Source organism: Olea europaea, chromosome 12 (assembly GCF_002742605.1).
Source record: "Olea europaea var. sylvestris chromosome 12, O_europaea_v1, whole genome shotgun sequence".
NCBI lineage: Eukaryota > Viridiplantae > Streptophyta > Magnoliopsida > Lamiales > Oleaceae > Olea > Olea europaea.
The window spans coordinates 7,988,845-8,007,088 of NC_036248.1; the positions used below are offsets into that span (position 1 = coordinate 7,988,845).

The window sequence follows — 18,244 nt, forward strand, 5'->3', positions numbered from 1 at the left end:
ATCTGGAATACACCACCGTGCATCACAGCGATCTGTCGCCGTCACCGATGGTTATAGCTATGGATCGACTGTGACAGTTGTAATGGCTATGGTGCTGTGGTGGATTTGTTGTTGTGGTGTGGTGACTTTGTAGAGTTCTATAGCTGGTTTGCCGTGATGGGGAAGTGGTGGTGGTGCCGTGATGTACCTCGTGATTCGTGAAGCAGATCTGTAAGATCTGCAAGAAGAGGAGGAGATCTTTTGAGATGAGACCGTGATTTATTGCTGTGTTGTGGGTTGTGGTGGTGGCTACGATCATGTGGTGGTGGTAGTGGCTACGGTGGTGGTGATGTTCGCTGTGGTGGTGGAGGTGGAAATGGCTTTGGATTGAGTTGTTGTCTGTGGTATTTTTTGGTGATATTTGGGTGGTGGTGGCGGCTGCTTACATATTTTGGTGTTGGCGGTGATGATCAACGATGTTGGTCGTGGTGATTGTGGCATGTTGGTGTTCTATGATGTGTTGAGGTGGTGATGGTTCTGGTGGGTGGAACTAGCTGAAAAATTACGCTTGGGTAGTGTTGGTGAGGTTGTGAATTGAGCATTGTTGGTGTGTTTGGTGGCAGTGGTTGGCGACAGTGGAGGTTGTTGGTTTCGAAGTTTGGCGTGTGGTGGTGGTGTGGTTACTGTGACGGTTGTCGTGGTGGGTGGTGGTCGGGGTAGATGGGATGTAGGTAGTGTTTGTGACCAGTAATTTGTGTCTAATAATAACATGTAACCTAAAAAATGCAATTGTGACCATAATTTATTAAGTTGTGACCAATAAAAATTTTGATTTTGTAATCAATCAATGAATTGTGACTTATGAAATTTTTGATTTGTGACCGTAAAAAATTTGATTTTGTGAACGATCAATGAATTGTGACCTATGAAATTATTGATTTGTGACTAGCAAATTAAATGTGGCCAATAAAAAATTTGATTTTGTGACCAATCAATGAATTGTGACCTATGAAATTTTTGATTTGTGACCAATAAAATTTTTGATTTGTGACCGATCAATGAATTGCGACCTATGAAATTTTTGATCTGTGACCGACCAATAATTTGTGACCTATAGAATTTTGAATTTGTGACCAATAATAGTATCTGTGACCTATAAAATTTTTGATTCGTGATTGAAAAATAATACGTGACCTATAAAATTTGTGTTTGTGACTTATAATTTATTGAATTGTGATCGAAAAATTAATCTATGACCTATAAAATTTTTGATTCGTGATCGAAAAATAATATGTGACCTATAAAATTTGTGTTTGTGATCGAAAAATAAGTTGTGACCAATAATATGATAAGTCGTAACTCAAAATTAATTCGTGACTAATTATTTTTGGATTTGTGACCAATAAACAAATTGTGACTTGCAAAATTTTTGAATTGTGATCGTAAAAATATTTGTGACATAAAATTTTTAATTTGTGACCAAAAAATAATAAGTAACTAATTATATTGTTAATTTGTGATCAAATTGTATAGATCCGTGACCTAAATATATTTAATTAATAAAATAATTAATTAACTAATTAAATTATGAATAATTTTTAATAAAAATCTGATTTTAAAAATTTGAAACTTGATTTCTTATTTTTGAAATGTGCCATAATTAATTTCTTAGATACGTAATTTTTCCATAGAAAAATCTTCCTTTTAAACTTAAGATCCAGAGGGTGACCCGACCCGGACAAAAGGGGGAAACCATCTCGGATCTGTTCTAGTCGTTACAATTTTCTACTTTCCCTAAAATTTCAAGGTAAGTGATTAGTATATCGATAATATATTTTGTAAGTTTTAATCTCGTTCAAAGATTTTATGAGATGATTCACAGTTTAGTTTGTTCTGTTAATTCATCACCCCTTCTTTTTTTGTATGTTCGGAATACCGCAGATCGCAATGTTTAAAACCTCGCTCGCCGTGTAGACTCTGTTGTTTTATATGTTGAATCTTTAACAAATAGTTATGTTATCGTGATGGGTTTTGCTCATTTTATAGGTTTAATTAGGCGGATTTCTTTTAATCTCTCGGGGGTGGAATTATTGTGCAGAATTACGCACTTCTCATATATTTTTATTTAAGTAAACGCGGGTGAATTTGTTTTTATCGTGTTTAATTTGTGCATGAAAAAAAAGAGACTGAAATATCAATTTGTTTCCAATTGGTTGATGGTGAATTGGTCATGAAATATCACTTTTTTTCCAATTGGAGAATGTGCTATTCTTGCATTAACTTGGCCTTTGCAGAAAAAAGAAAAAAGAAAAAAAGAAGAAGAATAGACTGAAATATCAATTTGTTTCCAATTGGTTGATGGTGAATTGGTGGTGAAATATCACCTTTTTTTTCCAATTGGAGAATGTAATATTCTTGCATTAACTTGGCCTTTGCTTTGCCTCAGGAAGAAATCTTCAAATAATGAATGTTTCTGTTGCTGTAAACGATGTACACAAATGAACGTTTTTATGCCTAAGATTTACATTCTTAATCTTCTGTGTGGGCCATTGTGGCCAACATCTTTAGCATACCTTCAAATAGAGCATGAACATATCATCCATAAGTATCAGAAAGTCAGTTATGAAATTCTTTGTACGGATAACTTGAGAATCATTCTCCACATCCTCCCGTATTATTTTTGTTACCTTGTGAAATATGGTGCTTGGTCTTCCTCACGTGCTCTTCTTTTTGTTAAACAAATTTATCGTCGTTAAATTAGAAGTCTTTCTTACTGGTTGTTGAGTTCTTGAATGAATGTCCATAGGATAAATGTAAGGAAAATGAGGATGCTAAGATGGATGTGTCATTTTACTCAAATGGTAAAGATAAGAAATCAAAATATATGCCAACACATGGGTGTGTGACTGAGGATAGTAGAACGACAATTTAGTTTGTTGTGACCTGTTTTGCATAGGGATTCATACGAGTGACGTGATTTAGGTAGAGTATGTCAGGAGGAGGGAGAGAACAAAATAACATGGTCTATGGTAGTTGCCAAGGATTAGATGCTTTGAATCTTTTGCAAGATCTATCAATGAATCGAATGGAATGGCAGAAAAGGATTATTTAGCGGGCCTGGTGACCTTAAATTTATTGTTAAAAAATACTTAGTTTGTTGTAACTAAGAATGGATTTTGGAGAGGAAAGATATACTAAATCAGTATATGATGCAGGAAATGGGTTTGTGGACGCTGCTGGAGGGCTGCCTGCTTCTTGCAAATGCACTGGCTATATTAAATGAAGACCGTCTTCTTGCCCCTAGGGGATGGAGCTTCCAGGAATATTCTGGTGTTAGGAGAAAATCGTTAAAGGGGCAAATTATTGGTCTTATATATGCAACCCAGTATTTAAGAGTTCCTCTTATACTTCTCAATTTGCTCTGCATTGTTGTGAAGCTGTTTTCTGGCTGATGTACCCCGGTATGATTAGTTGTCAGAGGATTTGTTTTGCTTATCAGGTACTTTTTATTTGTAGTTCACAGTATTTTCCACGTCTTTTTGGATTTGCTTAATAGTTAGAATATTTAATGGATGCAGGAGTCTTTCCTTTTCATGAAGGAAGTAATGTATTTATTCCTCACAAGAAACTATACTTTTACTATGAAGTGGATTTAAGCTACACACTGTTTTTTCTTTTGTCTGGATTCTAAAGCTGATGCTCGCCCAGCTTGCCATAACATCATAGCATCAAATGCAATGCGACATCCTAGAATTCCATTATTATATTTGTCGGCTTAGAAGAATGTATTCAGAAACCTAAACATAGATAGATTCTTCTTTTAGGCCAGCGTCAATGTGAATTTTTGATGAGCTGGTGCCAGTAACTTGTCGGAGCCAAGCCTGTATACAGCAAAATTAACCTTCATGCATAAACAAGTGAAGCACAAGCAATAAGTAGAAATTATTAAAATAAAAACTTGAAATTTTTATTTATTTTTTTGGTTGTCTTCCCATTTTACATCGATACATAACCCAGATTAGTTTTACATCTGTTCCGATATTATATAATGCTGTTTACTTGATATGCTAGTAGCTGAGAATCTGATGCTACATCTTCTTTTGTTCCAGGTCAGTTGAAAAGATAGCGGATTTAGAAGATTCAGTTAATGAAAGTGTGGAAAAAGGTGTTTGTCTGGAGAAGTGGAACCTTTTTTTCCTTTGAAAATAACATGTTTTATCACTAATATATCCTTTGTTCATTTTAGTATTTATACACCAAGTGGTAGTAGTATCCATATGGTTGTATACCATGTTGATTATCTTATGGCAGATTTTATTCCCTCGATCATTTCTGTTATTTTCACTATATTCAAAATTTTATTGTGTTCGCCTTTCTCGATGGAGGGAACAATGTTCGCGAAAACAGCATGTTTGAGATTGAATTGATGTATAAAGGGAGGCTAAATCCTTCTTATTTTGTGTGGCAAAAGAAAAGGATATTACTTACCAATAAAAACATGGGATAGGTAACTTGTGATTGTTGATCAATAAAAATCATAGAGAGAAATGAACAAACTAAAATATCACATTAATTATAAATGAAAACCTTGACCATAAATACAGCCTGATTAAGAGCAAATATTGCAATCAGACTTGCAACAAATGGATTAAAATTCCCTTCCAACAAATAGAAAATAATTATAAATCAGCAAAAACGTCATAATTTTTAGAATCTACAGCGATGAGCCTCAACGCAGCAACTGCCGCTGCTAGAGACATGCAACCAAAGAAGCAGACATTAAGCCAATGCCAACTCTTCTGTATGGAAGTCAATTTGTTTCCCTTAGCAACAAGGTACATGTGGTTCGCAAGTATGAATGTAAGTGGGAATGTGCTGATAGCACCGGTAAGGCTCATGAAATCTCCCAGAAACGGCAGCAAAGCAGAGACGAATGTTGTGATGGCGATGTAACCGCCCCTCACTACAATTCGGAATGACAAGTTGCGGAGAGCCAAAGCATTTCCTTTGATTCCATACTTGGTGTCCAAATACTCGTACATCGGGCTAGCAAATATCTAAAACAAACAATGCTTCTTCGGTTAGTACGATAAAGGGTTATTTGGTAAATGGACAGTATTAAAGAAAATGAGTAAAAATCTTCCATTCCAAACACGTGCTCATAGCATATAACATGATGACCAAAGGAACATTAGCAAACAGCATACCAGTCAAATCTTGTGCATCTTTCCAAACAGTAAATTTTAAAAAAAAATGATTAAGAGAAGGACAAGGATAATTAATTACATGCAAAGCAATAATTGTCTGTAGGAAAGCTGTAACATTAGCGAAAGTCTTCACCCAGACAGGACCATTGACACTGTTCAGCAAATAGGTTGATGTGTTGACTCCATAAGCCCAGTATCCCATGAAGGTAACAGCATACAATGGCAGAACTCCCAATGTGAACTGAAAGTAAAGAGCTTTCATCATGTTCTTAACTACAGGTTGTCTCACTGTTGCCTGTTGCAAGAAGAATAATTCGTTTGTGAGTGTCACATTCAAGCAACATATACTCCAAAAACAATAGCCTAAGATGTCCCGGAGGAGGAATCTTTTTCTTTAGGTACCCTCCTTTTCAAAAAAGAGGAGCCAACCTCCTCCCGAAAGATATTGACACTGTTACTTAGCTATCTCCAAAGGAGACAAAAAAGGTAATAGCTGTGTTTTAACAGTACAGAGACGATTCTTGAGATTATTTATGATTTGCCATAAATTGTTGTTTCCAAATTCAAAGAGGCTGCAGAGGCATGATATTTGTCACCTGTATCTCCGGGAGCATTCCAGTATTGAATGCAAAAACAAGGTTTGCAGATGCACCTATGGTTGTAAAAATCTTGCCAATTGTTGATCCTGGAATGTCGTAGTCTCTGGGAGGAGCTTCAATCCCTATATATATATTATAAGAACATCAAGCATAAGAAACTTCTCTAAACAATATAGACAGAGAAATGAAGCAGCAACACTCAAGCTTTTCTAGATTCTCATGGTTGGAAGTTAAGGGATCAAATATATGCAAGTACCATTATTCTAGCATTGGTAAGGCAAACCAGAAAATACTTGATAGTTTTAAGGAAGAAAATAAAAATTAAAATCTTGTCCACCATACCAGTTTTGTCCAGTAATGCAGATCAAACATACCCATTAGGACTCAAACAGAGAAGCGACAGGAGAGAAGCACTAGTAGATAGAGCAAGAGCATTTTAAGAAAGTGACCGAAAGTCATGATGCATAAGGGCATCTTCAAATCAATTAGCATATCAAACTTCTCAGAAATGGAAATTACACCTCTAAGATTTGAGACCCATGTGGTCTATTAATGTATACTTCACTTGAAAATATATGACATGTCAACTTATTTAGCATTGACCTTCAGCAGGATAAATGCATTGTACTGATTTATCTGAATTTCTAGTTTCGAACATATTCTATTATCCAGACACTCGAAAGTGCCTGGCCTTTTATTTGCCTAGTCTAATGGAAAAATTGCTCAGGCTGAAATATAAAATCTGCAACATGCTACCGAAAAAACCTAAATTCTGAATTGCAGCATACACCAACTTGCTGACACTAAATCCTGCATATAGCCGTCGCTTATATCAGATGCAATATCTCAGAAGTATTTTGGAAAACAAAGCTCAGAAAAAATTAAGATATTGAAACGCAAATGTCGCTATAAGTGTTGGTTTGAGAAGGGAAAACTTATCATAGATGCAGTTAGGTTGTTTCCATATTCAGCAAAAAGGTACCAAAGTAAGAATCTTATTTGTCCATAAAACATGGCACTCCTTATTTGTAAGATATTCAACATTTTCCTTGTCAAAATAAATCTAAGCAAGGACATAAAATGTACCAGAAAGATAAAGAACTTGGAATAAACAGAGGGAAAAGCATTTACATCAACATTTGACATCTTGTGAGATATTAAAACTTGGTAACAGAGAGAAACCATACCATCTTTAAGAGAGAGCGCAAATCCTATAACAATATACACTAGACTGAAGAATGTTGAAAATCCAAGCCAAATCCCTAGCGCTGACAAATGGGGTATACCAATGGCAAAAAGGGCACATGCAACTCCAGCTATTGCAATAAAGTATGGGAGCTTCATTTGATTATCATCTCTGAAGAGAACATAAATGGCCTGCATATAATGTCAAACAGATTCAGGATATTAGCTTTAATCTTTAGGATTCTTGTCATCTTAACCCACTAGTTAGAACGCTTCAAAATTTAGATGGCGTGTTTGGCAAGTTGAATTAGACAAAGGACAAAAGTATTAATTAAGAAAAAGAAGTTCAAATTCTGCATATTGTGCCATATGGTCTAATGCAAATGTTTTTCAGCGGTTGGCAGAAACCTAAAGAGTGCTTCAATTGTCTACCTGGGCACTACATTTTAAGAAATAATGGACAAATTTTATCCAATTTCACATTGATACTTAAATCAAGGGGAGAACAACAAAGATAATTTTACCTTAAGAGCCTGACCAGCTAAAATAATGTATCCAACATTTATCATGAAGAGATTCGCATATTGCAGTCCCCATGTAAGAGAATAAGCTTTGCCACCTACAAATGCAAAACCTCACTGTTCTTAGATGCAAGAAACAGCGATGCTGCGATATACATTATACTGAGGAACGTCATTTTGCTCATACCATATATAAATCCTGCAAGATCTCTGTATCTGATATGCCTCTTTCCTCCAAATTCGTGAAGCTTTGCCACGAGAGTATTTGCATATAAAGATATGGCTGTTGCTAAAATCAAACCAACAACGCCTCCTATCCAACCCAGTGGTACCATGACAGTACCAGAGTATCCCAGCACATAAGCACTGTTGATACCGGTGGTCAGAACAAATCCCACTTGAAACCATGAATCTACATCAAGCAAAATAGGTACAGATAAGTGCAATTACTATAATTCCAATTTCCACATCAGTCGAGCTACCAAAAACTGATTCTGAAGCTCAAAGAGGCAAAAAAAACTATTGAAATGTTGTCCATTGTAGTAATCACCAAATTGTAAGCCACATATAATAGGGAAATTCGACGTCTATAAAGCATAAGACTAAATAGTGGAAGGAGGACATTCAAAGGAGCAATTTCAAACTACGATAAATTTTCGCCCGCCGAAAACATTAATGGATCCCTTGAACGTCAAACTACAAACTTTGTCAATCATTTAAGCTGATATCCATTTTTTGACTCTTGTTGTCCTGAACATTCAATCCAATTCTCAATATGAAATGAGAATAATAAACAAACATGAAAACGCATTTTCATTAAAAAAAATAAAAACAATAAACAAAATCGAACCAAGATAACCAAAGCCGACACATGCAATATCACACCCATAAAGAAGAAAAGAAGAAGATAAATCCGAATTCATAAATGGGATTGGGAGGAAAAGAAGAATAAACCGCTGCTTATTTGATGGGCTGTCTCAGGAACGTCAACGGCCAAATGATCATCGGAGGGGACCTCCCTAGGTGTCCCGGAGCCTCCAACCACGTCGTTTGTTCCTCGGCCGTCCATATTCACCTCTACAGCCACTTCTTCTCCACCTCCCAAGAGCAATACCCGCTCTTCCTCAAATATCACGTTCGGCAAAGCCAGCTCTGCTTCTTTGTCCCTTAGCTGTATTTATTAACCACCAATCCAGCCCACAAATAAAAAAATTAAAAAACCAAAAATGTAGAATTTTCATAAGCGGACTGTGGGTGGTTGGGTCGTGGGATTTCAGAGGGTCAGAACCAGGACCATCATTAATTTCGTTATACGTTGGGATCGATTGAGTGTCAATAATTGCGTATCGACTGGCAACTGCTATTTTACTTCTTAGGATGCAATGGGCCCCAGAGGGTTGACAATTTGACCATTTTTGATGATCGACTGTTGAAATTATTTGATCCGACGGTTTTGTACTTGACACGAGGGATTTTGAATTGTGTGTTTTAAGGGAGAACGTGTAACGAATGACAATTCCGTGTCCGTGTTTGATCGCACTTCTCGCCGATTCGTTTATTTAGATTTCGTCGGATGCTTTCTCATACAATACGATGACGTTTCTACAACGCTGCCAATTCTTAGGTGTGTGTGACCTCAATTTGCTTCAAAATATCTTGTACGAAAACATTAGTGAAAATTGCACCATTGGTCTTATTTATCCTTCAAATAGTTGCCGATCTCTGACTTTTTAAAAGGAAAAAGTTCGTCCTCACATTCATAACGTAAATAAAAGCACACTTGAAATGAAATGGACCGGACATATTGGGCTTGGGTTAGATTCGTAGGCTTGATTTTGGGCGATATATTGTCATTGCATTAGTGCTATGAATTGGGAAAAATGGTAATCGACTCTACGTCAATTGGTGAAATAGTTGGAGCTCTCATCTTTGAGTCGATGCTAGAGCATTCCTATTGAGTTGGTGGATAATGCATCCTCATGCTTTATTGGAGAGATTCTCAAGCTTGATTTTGGGTGACATATGGTATATTATACTAGTATAAGAAATTATAGCTTTTAGGTAAGGTGATGACAGTACCTACGTCACATGTCAAGCTAGATTTTATATATAACTTAGAACACGAGACATTCTCACGAGGATCACATGACGATTTTACAAGATTTTTTAACCCGGGGGGGGGGCGTGAGAGGCTAACAATTGTGTAGATTTTCTAGCCAAAAGACGCTTTAGCTATCCGTTAGGTTTATTCATTTTGGATGAACCGTCTTAAGTTTTGAGGTTGTTGTTAAGTCATGATATTTTAAGAATTGATTGTGCTAGCAAGTGACACGCTTTTTTTAAAATGTTAGGGACTAATTTACTATTCAAATAATAGATTGGTGACCAAAGATGCAACTTTTCCCAAATATTCATGTTGTTTGGCCATTTTCTATAAATTTATTTTCTTTGTTACTTATATCTATTATGCCACTATACATATATGTCAGAAATCTTGAGAATGAGAATTAGCCCTTTTTGACGTTTATTAAAATAAAATTTTGTTTTTCTTGTATTAATTTTCATTCATACATTCTCACGATAAAAAAATTTATGCATAAATTCAAAAAAAATTTCATACATTTTAACCATGGATTTTCAAAGAATTCACTATCTGGAAACTCATTTAAAAAATAATAATAAAAAAATCTCATTTTAATGATTCAAACATGGTCAACTTCCTGAAAATGAGATATGGTAACTCAATGGGCTTAATTTAATGTTGTACAGGAATAAGAATGTGATTATTTAAAAAGTAAAGAAAAGAAAAGATTCCAACTTTAATGGCTGTGATTGAAAGGCTTTTTCGCTCTATTGTTATAATCAAAATAATGCATAGTGTCATGGCAACTGCAAAGAAAATCATACTATAGTATCATCCTAGTTGACGGAGAGATTATCATAACGAGGGAGAGTTATTGTCTATCATCGATCTCTATGATAGAATCGGTAGCAAGCCACATGACAATCTATTATTGAACTATTTTAAACACTACATCATTTTCTTCCATATAGGAATCTGTCAACCTCTATGTCACGTTTCATATGGCATAGTGGGTTAATCTCTATAAAGATATTATTGCACTTGATAGATACTCTATACCATGTACGCTCCCTACAGAAGAATTTCAGATGCTCATATGAAGAGTGGGCTCCATGTGAATAAAATAATCCAAAAAATAGCTAACATTTATTTAGGAAGGGTGATTATATTCAAACCACATTTATTTATAAATCTAACATATTTTAATTGTATTAAAGATCCTTAAATTTTATTCATTATCATGTATATGTTTCTAATATTTTTCATCATGTTTTTATTCTCAAATTTTCATTAATTAACAAATCTTGTCACTGTACTTTAAAAAGGACAAATTTTCAGTAGTAATTAAGCATTTATTATTAATTTTTTGCTTATTATTTATTATTATATTTGATTATTCAGAAAATACAAGGACAAATAAGTCATTTTTATATTTTCACAAAATTTTTGGACATGAACCGTCATTAGGAAAAAAATGTTAATTAATGGAAGGTTTGAAAAAAAGAATGTAATTAAAAACATTGAAGACATTAGTGTGAAAATAAGTAAAGATTGTAAACTTTTAATGCAATTAAAATGTTATTCTCTTATGAGACGTAGTGTGAATATTTTTAGTCTTTTAGGAATTTTCGAACTCTGATATTTCAATAGATTTCAAGCCATGAATATAAAATCATCTTGTTAATACCTTTGGTAAAAATAAAAGAAATTAGATTAATGAAAGGTGGTTATATTCACACCACATTTTTTTTTTATAAATACGCCACATTTTAATTACATTAAAGGTCATCAATATTTATGTATTATCACATTTATATCCTCAAATTTTTTAATCACATTCTTATTTTTAACATTTCATTGATCTAGAAAATTTTGTCATTAATCATGATTTTGGTCAAAAAATATTGTCAACGTGCTTTAAAATGAGAATCAAGTATTTAATTGCATTTTTGTATTAATATTTGTTTCGCTTATTTAAAAATATAATAAAAAATGAGTCTCTTTACTCTAATAGAAATCATAATTGTGAATAATTTATATTAATTTGAGAATAAGAATTCAATAGAAAATATTTGAGACATAAATATGATAATATGTAAAATCGAATGTATGAAAACAATAATTTCTTTCGATAAAAATTATTACCAACTGGGTGCCATGTGGTATTCAAATACAGAGAAGTCATTGGTGTACAGGTAGTTCTGTGAACCCCTCTGTAAGAATTTTTTCTGTATACCAGTCATTTTTCTTAGATACAAATATAAATAGTGCAAATTTTCCTCTTTCGCTGAGCCTTATAATTTGTAATAATTTTATCATTATTTTTCTCCAAAAGCAACTATGATACCAAAACTTCGTTATGCTCTAAGCAGTGGAAAAGATGATTCGCCATTTTGAAACTTTCCTTTCATTAAATAAATATAAGGAAAGCATTAAAGATGACAGATTCCTATCCCTTCGACCTCAAAGATCAATGATTGGCCTCCATAACCACCATTCCTAACCTCTTCTGATTTATATACTAGTGTCTCGTACTAAATTTGATTATGAAATAATTAAAAGCATTCCACTAGAGCATCTGGAAGGATATTTATAAATTTTTTAGATAAAGAATAGGTAATGCACTCAAACTTTACTATATACTTTTGTAAGAACACTTTTTATGAGTCGACATGATATAAAAGTGGTGTCACTAGTCGACCTAGTCAGACGAGCTTTTGAAGAGTCATGCTTGGCCATATATGTCCACTTTAACATAATGATTACTTGGCTCTTATTAAAATACCTATTATATGAGAAATAAGTTAGTGAGACGGTCTTATATGCAGACGTGATAAATCGTTCAATCAAATCACGACATCTTGAACGTAGTGTCGACAATCTCACTTGCACATGTGGTAGGCATATAATGCGAAAGTGAACAAGCATCTATGTATAAAGCCAAAGGGAAGATATTCTAAGTGTCTTAATGCTGTAAAAAGTAAAGATGTTATCGCTAGAAGCACGAATAGTTGTTCTTAGCTCAAAGACTTGCATCACCAAGCCACTCGTATTCTCTATTAACAATACCTGGCCTAGTTTGGCCATATATTGTTGTTTAAGGGGAGGATTGAGAGGAAATATTACCTTGTTTGAATGAAAGTCGTTGAGAAATTGCGAATACGAGTTTATGAAGATATTTGAGTAGGGGTGGAGGACGTGGATAGTCCAATCCCATTTAAAATTTCATAGGTGAAAAAAATTATCAATGTATGAGTTTCGTACAACTTTTTTAACATCTTCATTTGGTTGCCCCTAAATTTGACTATTCCATCCAAGAAATTAAATTTTAAAATGAAACTATAATTCCCCACCTTTCATAGACGTGATAGATGCTCCTTCGTGACCAGGTAATTTAAGATGTAATTATTTTAAAGGTGTATTGAAATATCTTTATAGCACGTATTAGGTTATCAATACCAAAGATTTGTGTATGTATTTTCGTGCAGATATATGTTTCATGGTCTCGCAAGAAACATGATAATCTTACTAAGTAATGCGTCATTGATTTCTTAAAATTCATCTCATTACGTGTAAAAGACATATTTATGGCTTAATTCAACCCCTTTTGTTCACACTAATGTTATTTTCTTCCTCCTTTCGTGTCTAATTGTCAAGTTTTTCAAACTCACACAACTTTGTTCAGTTTTAGTTTTCTTTGAATTCCTTGAACACCAAAATTTCTGTCGGGTCTTGCCTACAGCAATCAAGTAAAATTTATTGGACAAAAAATTGTCTTTTTTGAATTTAGAGAAACCATTGACCATTCTAGCCCAAACCAGAATAGTGGCTGGGCCACACGGGGCGGCTGGAGGGGCTGCCCACCAGGCCTATGACCCTTTTAAGGCAAAAGAAAAAAAATAAAAATCTACAATGTATCAATTTTATTATTATTATTATTATTATTATTATTATTGTTGTTGTTGTTGTTGTTGTTGTTGTTGTTGACCCCAAAAAGTATTGCCAACGGATGTCGGTCCCACCGCGCACACGTGGGCGAATGTCCAACACGCTAAGACACGTAGACGGTCTAAAATGAGCGATTCTAAGGGCGTGGGAGTAGCCCAACGACGCGGGACAGTGACATTCGGAATCCGGCGAGTTGTTCGTGATCCGATTGTACAATAATTACCAACCGATGTTCGTAAATGTATATGTAAGTGTATATAAACTCGATTTGTGTATTGCAAGTAAATGAGAGAGTGTTGAGTAAAGTATAGTTCTTTGTATTGATTCTTACATTAGTCTTTTGATGTTACACAAGGGAAGTATTTATAGTGACACATGTGAATGGGAGCCCTTGGATGAAGTGGCACGTGGCCTCATCTCTTTAATTCAAACATCTCATCTTAGGCATGGGGCTTGACTTGCTAGTTTGCTGCGCATTTATTGCTTTATGCAGGGCCTCCATACTAATGATAAGATTTGACCTTTATGCTTATGACAAACGTTCCATCAATCATTCGAATAAGATTTTTATGCAGACGATCTCTTGGGAAAAGTGAACATAAAGGACACTCCTTCATGGTTCGGAGGCTCCTGCGTCTGCTTCAGGGCTTTGGCCATTTCACACGATACTTCCGCTTGAGGGCTTCAGCTATCTTCAACTAGCTTCAGCATCATGGCTTCGGTTCATGGGTTTCGACATGTGGACCTCCGGTACGTTTACAGGCCTCGGTAAAAAGGAGCCTCGGTTAGTGGATTTCGGCTTGAAGGGCTTCGGCGTTACCCACCTCGCCAATCTATGCCACCTCGGCTCGAATGCCACGTAGGTCGCCCTGAGTGGGCTATAATGGCCCAGGTGAATTGGCTAAGTATGACCACACACAACAATAGTCCCCCAAGTCCAAGTATGGTCATTCATGTAATGCGTGGACTTTAATGAAGTAAAAATTGAAAGAATTTTTGAACCCCAAATAATAGTCCCTAAAGTCCAAGTGTAGATATTTATATCAGAGTTGGAATTAGAAATGTGTTGCCGTGGATGAACGATGAAGAGACCGAGGCTGTGTTGATGTTGAAGGAGAAGCCGAGGTAGTTGGAAAAACCGAACCTACGAGGCTTGATGGCTCAATGTTGAAGGTGAAGCTGAGGTGGTTGGAATACCGAACTTGCGAGGCTTGATGGTTGAATGTTGAAGAAGAAGCCGAGGTGGTTGGGGGACCAAACCTGCGAGGCTTGATGGGTGAATGTTGAACGAGAAGCCGAGATGGTTGGGGAGACCGAACCTGCGAGGTTTGATGCATGAATGTTGAAGGAAAAGCCGAGGTTGATTGTGCCTTGATAGCCGTGCCAATGATTTGATGTTTTGTGCTTGTTTTCGAGGAAAAGTGGTAGAACCGTTACGACTTCCAAGGTGCCTGCTACCGTCAAATTAAAAATACAATTATGATGGCAGCTGGAGCTTCTAGAAGCAGACGCGTTGGATGGGGCACATGGGAGGCACGCTTGAATCAGAGGCGTAGGTTTGAAAAACCGTTTGAATTCAACGCCTCGGATTTGATCTACAATGAAGGGCTGAGATTGACTGAGATTCGATCTGACGGCTAGTGTTTATCCTGGACCTCTATAAAAGGTGACAAAATCCCATTTTCTAGGACTTTTGAAACTTTGCAATTTGATTCTCTCTCAAATTTCTGAAATTTTCGGCGTCAAGGCAGCCCCTTTTTTGATTTCCCGACCTATCTCTGTTTGTAGTGTTCTCCCTTAGGTATCATTCGCAGGAAAACCTTATTTTTGTTGTTAATTCTGTGAGATGGAGTCCACCTCGAGCAGGGAGTTGGTGACAGTGGCGTCGTTAGATTATGGGGTCAGTCAGAGGGAAGATGCCGAGGCTGATAGTTATGCCATAACCGAAGACCCAGTAGACTATTCTGAGGAGTGGGGGGCGTCTAGGGTGCTTTCAAGTATGAATTGGAAGAGGTTAGGGGAGATCAGGGAGAGATATAGTGTCCCCCACTCCATAGAGATGCTAGTTCCCGAACCAAATGAGCGAGCCTGCTATCCGAGGTTCGGATGCGTGGCTGTCAGTGAATACCTGTTTAAGGTAGGTATGCGTCTTCCTCTGCACCCCTTCTTTAGGGCGGTGCTGAGGAATTTTATGTTGTCGTCGGCCCAGGTTCTGCCAAATGGGTGGAGCCAGTTGGTCGGCTCATACTTCCTGTGGAAGGAAGTGTCACTTGAGGAAGACATGCCTCTCCATGTATTTATGACTCTTTTCCAGCCCCGGATCATAGGGAAGGAGTCCAGGGGGTGGTATTATATTACACTTTGGGGGCTTACGCACCCTTTGTGATGGGACTGCCTTCCTCCATTAAGGGGTGGAAGGAGTCCTGGTTCTAGATGCGAGGAAAATGGCAGGCAGTGGAGGGGGACAAGGCCCTTTCTTGCACAGTGCCGACCCAGTACTACGAAGCTCGTAAGTCTCCCAGCCCTGCTTGTACTTCTGAATTGAACACTTAGAAAATTTCTAACTGTTGGGGCTTCTATTGCAGATTGTAGTACGAGGTTCGAGCTCAGCAGGGAGGAGTTCGAGGTGATAGAGGACATCTACAAGAGGCCTCTGAAGCTCCGGCATTTTGACCATCTGATTGACAAGAGTCGCTATTTCCTGGATTTTGGATTGATGGCATCCAAAGGTACGAGGCTCCCACAGTTGTAAAAAAATTTTTCTTGTCCTTTTGATTAGATACTGATGTGCTGACCTGACGTTCTTTTGCAGATAAATTCAAGAGGAAGGAGTACCCAGCTCCGGATATGCCCACGATTCTGAAGGCCACCACCACCTCCAAGGCTAGGGCCTTGAAGTCGGGATCTAGTGGGGCCAAGGAGGTCCGAGGTAAGGTGGAATGCCTTTCCAAGGACAGCACTCCAAAGGCTCCTGAAGAGGGAGCTTTCCAAAGGCAGGAGAGGCCAAAAGAGCCTCGGAGCAAAGAGAAGGTCCCAGAGGAGGTGAAGAGGAGGAAGCTGGTGCAAGTTACCAGCTCGTCCGGGAAATTTAGGACATCAGTGTCTCATGAGGCCAAATCCACAGGCGAGCCGAAGCTGCTCGCATCCGCCTCCAAAGCCATCAAGATAGAAATGGTCAGAGAGGCTGAGGCTGAGGCGGCTAAAGAGGAGGCAGTGAGGAGAGCTACCGAGGCTGCCGAGGAGGAGGCAGCTAAACAAAAGCTTGCTCGGGAAAAGGGGAAGTCTCCAAGCTTCCTAGTTGGAAGGGAGGAGACCTTGGCCCCAGCCTTGGTGGAAGCTCTTCCAGAGGAGGTTCGAAGCGCCATTGAAAACTTTTACAGGTTCTGGACTGACATGTGGCAGCTGCATGCCTCCTCCTGCGATGCATCCGACCTGACGAGGGCGTTGGTGAGCCAAAGCGTCAGAACTTTTTGGCCTCGCTCTTGAATGCAGGAAGGCCCTTAGTGATTTTCAATCAAGGACCAGATCTTCGGAGGAGAAGACGGCCTCCCTTGCAGAGGAGGTTAAGGCGGCTAGGGCCGAGGCGGAGGTAGCCAGGGCCCAAAAACTTGAAGAAATGGCCAAGCTTGAGTCTGTCTTGGCCTAGATTGAGGCTTTGAAGAAGGAGGTTCATGAGTCACAATGCGAGGTGGCCTCCCTAACAAAGAAGGTGGAGGTCTCCAATGAGTACCAGAAAGTAACTGCTAAGGCCTTGGAGAAGGCCAATCTCTCTTTGGTGGGTGCCCAAGATGCTTATCATTTCTTGGAAACCCAAATAAAGTGGTATGTGGATGATGCATCCCATGCCAGAGAGGAGGCTCAACGGGCGAGGAAACAGGCGGTGCAGGAGTACGTCGCCAACTTCCATAACACAGAGGAGTATAAGAGCTTCAGTGCTTACTGGAGAAGCTTTGCCTATGCTGAGGTGATGGAACGGGCGGAGGAAATGTATCCCAATTTGGATCTGACTCAATTCAGGTCTGAATTCATGGATGAGGTACCTCAGACCCCTGCTGAGGAGGTGCAGGGTAATGAAACAGCTGAGGTAGGGGAGACAAATGCCGATGCTCAAGCTGCCGAAGCCCCAAATACTGAAGTACCTCCCCCATCTACCCAAGCTTAGATTAGTTTTCTTTTCAGTTTTTTGAATGTAATGGCCTGAGGCCCACTTTTGTATTCCTTGTTGAAGATCAATAAAATGCATGTTTCATTCATTGTTGTTTCTTTATCTAGTGTACGCGCCTTGGACTTAAGCAAAATAACTTTACTTAAGCAAATGAACTGTTTAAGCCTCGGACTTAAGCAAATGAACTTCGGACATAAGCGAATGCACTTAAGACATAAGCGAATGCACTTAAGCAAATGAACTTCGGACATAAGCGAATGCACTTCGGACATAAGCAAATGAACTTAAGCAAATGAACTTTAAACAACTATTTGAGCCTCGGGCTTAAATGAATGAACCTCGAATATAAGCAAATGAACTTCGGATATAAGCGAATGAACTTAAGCAAACGAACTAAATAACAACTGTTTGAGCCTCGGGCTTAAATGAATGAAGGTGAGGTGGCTTCTTCCCTTGGCATTTAGTCCAGCCAAAGGGAGGCATGTGCTATAGCCTCGGGGTTCAATCGAGGTGGCCCAAAGGTGGGGCGCGAGCCTCTCATTCGAGGTGACGACGCA

The 18,244-nt window shown here is 37.8% G+C and overlaps 3 protein-coding genes across 5 annotated transcripts; 2 read left to right on the forward strand and 1 right to left on the reverse strand.

The window, feature by feature from the left end:
- Positions 1-1,670: 1,670 nt before the first annotated feature.
- On the forward strand, positions 1,671-4,308 carry LOC111405474 (immediate early response 3-interacting protein 1-like). 3 transcript variants are annotated; one of them, XM_023034372.1, is made up of 3 exons: positions 1,671-1,786; positions 3,195-3,478; positions 4,089-4,308. In XM_023034372.1, exon 2 carries the CDS (start codon positions 3,198-3,200, stop codon positions 3,429-3,431), a length of 234 nt encoding a protein of 77 aa, XP_022890140.1. In that variant the 5' UTR covers positions 1,671-1,786; positions 3,195-3,197; the 3' UTR covers positions 3,432-3,478; positions 4,089-4,308. The 3 variants fall into 3 exon arrangements, with proteins under 3 accessions (XP_022890140.1, XP_022890141.1, XP_022890139.1); XM_023034373.1 differs by having other exon boundaries at positions 1,781-1,817; XM_023034371.1 differs by lacking the exon at positions 1,671-1,786 and having other exon boundaries at positions 2,611-3,478.
- A 219-nt stretch (positions 4,309-4,527) lies between these two features.
- LOC111405473 (proline transporter 2-like) lies at positions 4,528-8,826 on the reverse strand. The gene is made up of 7 exons (XM_023034370.1): positions 8,446-8,826; positions 7,679-7,903; positions 7,495-7,589; positions 6,973-7,162; positions 5,783-5,907; positions 5,266-5,481; positions 4,528-5,036 (listed from the first exon to the last, which is right to left on the reverse strand). Exons 1-7 carry the CDS (start codon positions 8,558-8,560, stop codon positions 4,659-4,661), a joined length of 1,344 nt encoding a protein of 447 aa, XP_022890138.1. The 5' UTR covers positions 8,561-8,826; the 3' UTR covers positions 4,528-4,658.
- Positions 8,827-15,368: 6,542 nt separating this feature from the next.
- On the forward strand, positions 15,369-17,684 carry LOC111406522. The gene is made up of 5 exons (XM_023035934.1): positions 15,369-15,659; positions 16,108-16,120; positions 16,335-16,965; positions 17,015-17,111; positions 17,169-17,684. The coding sequence occupies exons 1-5, from the start codon at positions 15,369-15,371 to the stop codon at positions 17,682-17,684; spliced, it is 1,548 nt and encodes a 515-aa protein (XP_022891702.1).
- Positions 17,685-18,244: the final 560 nt, after the last annotated feature.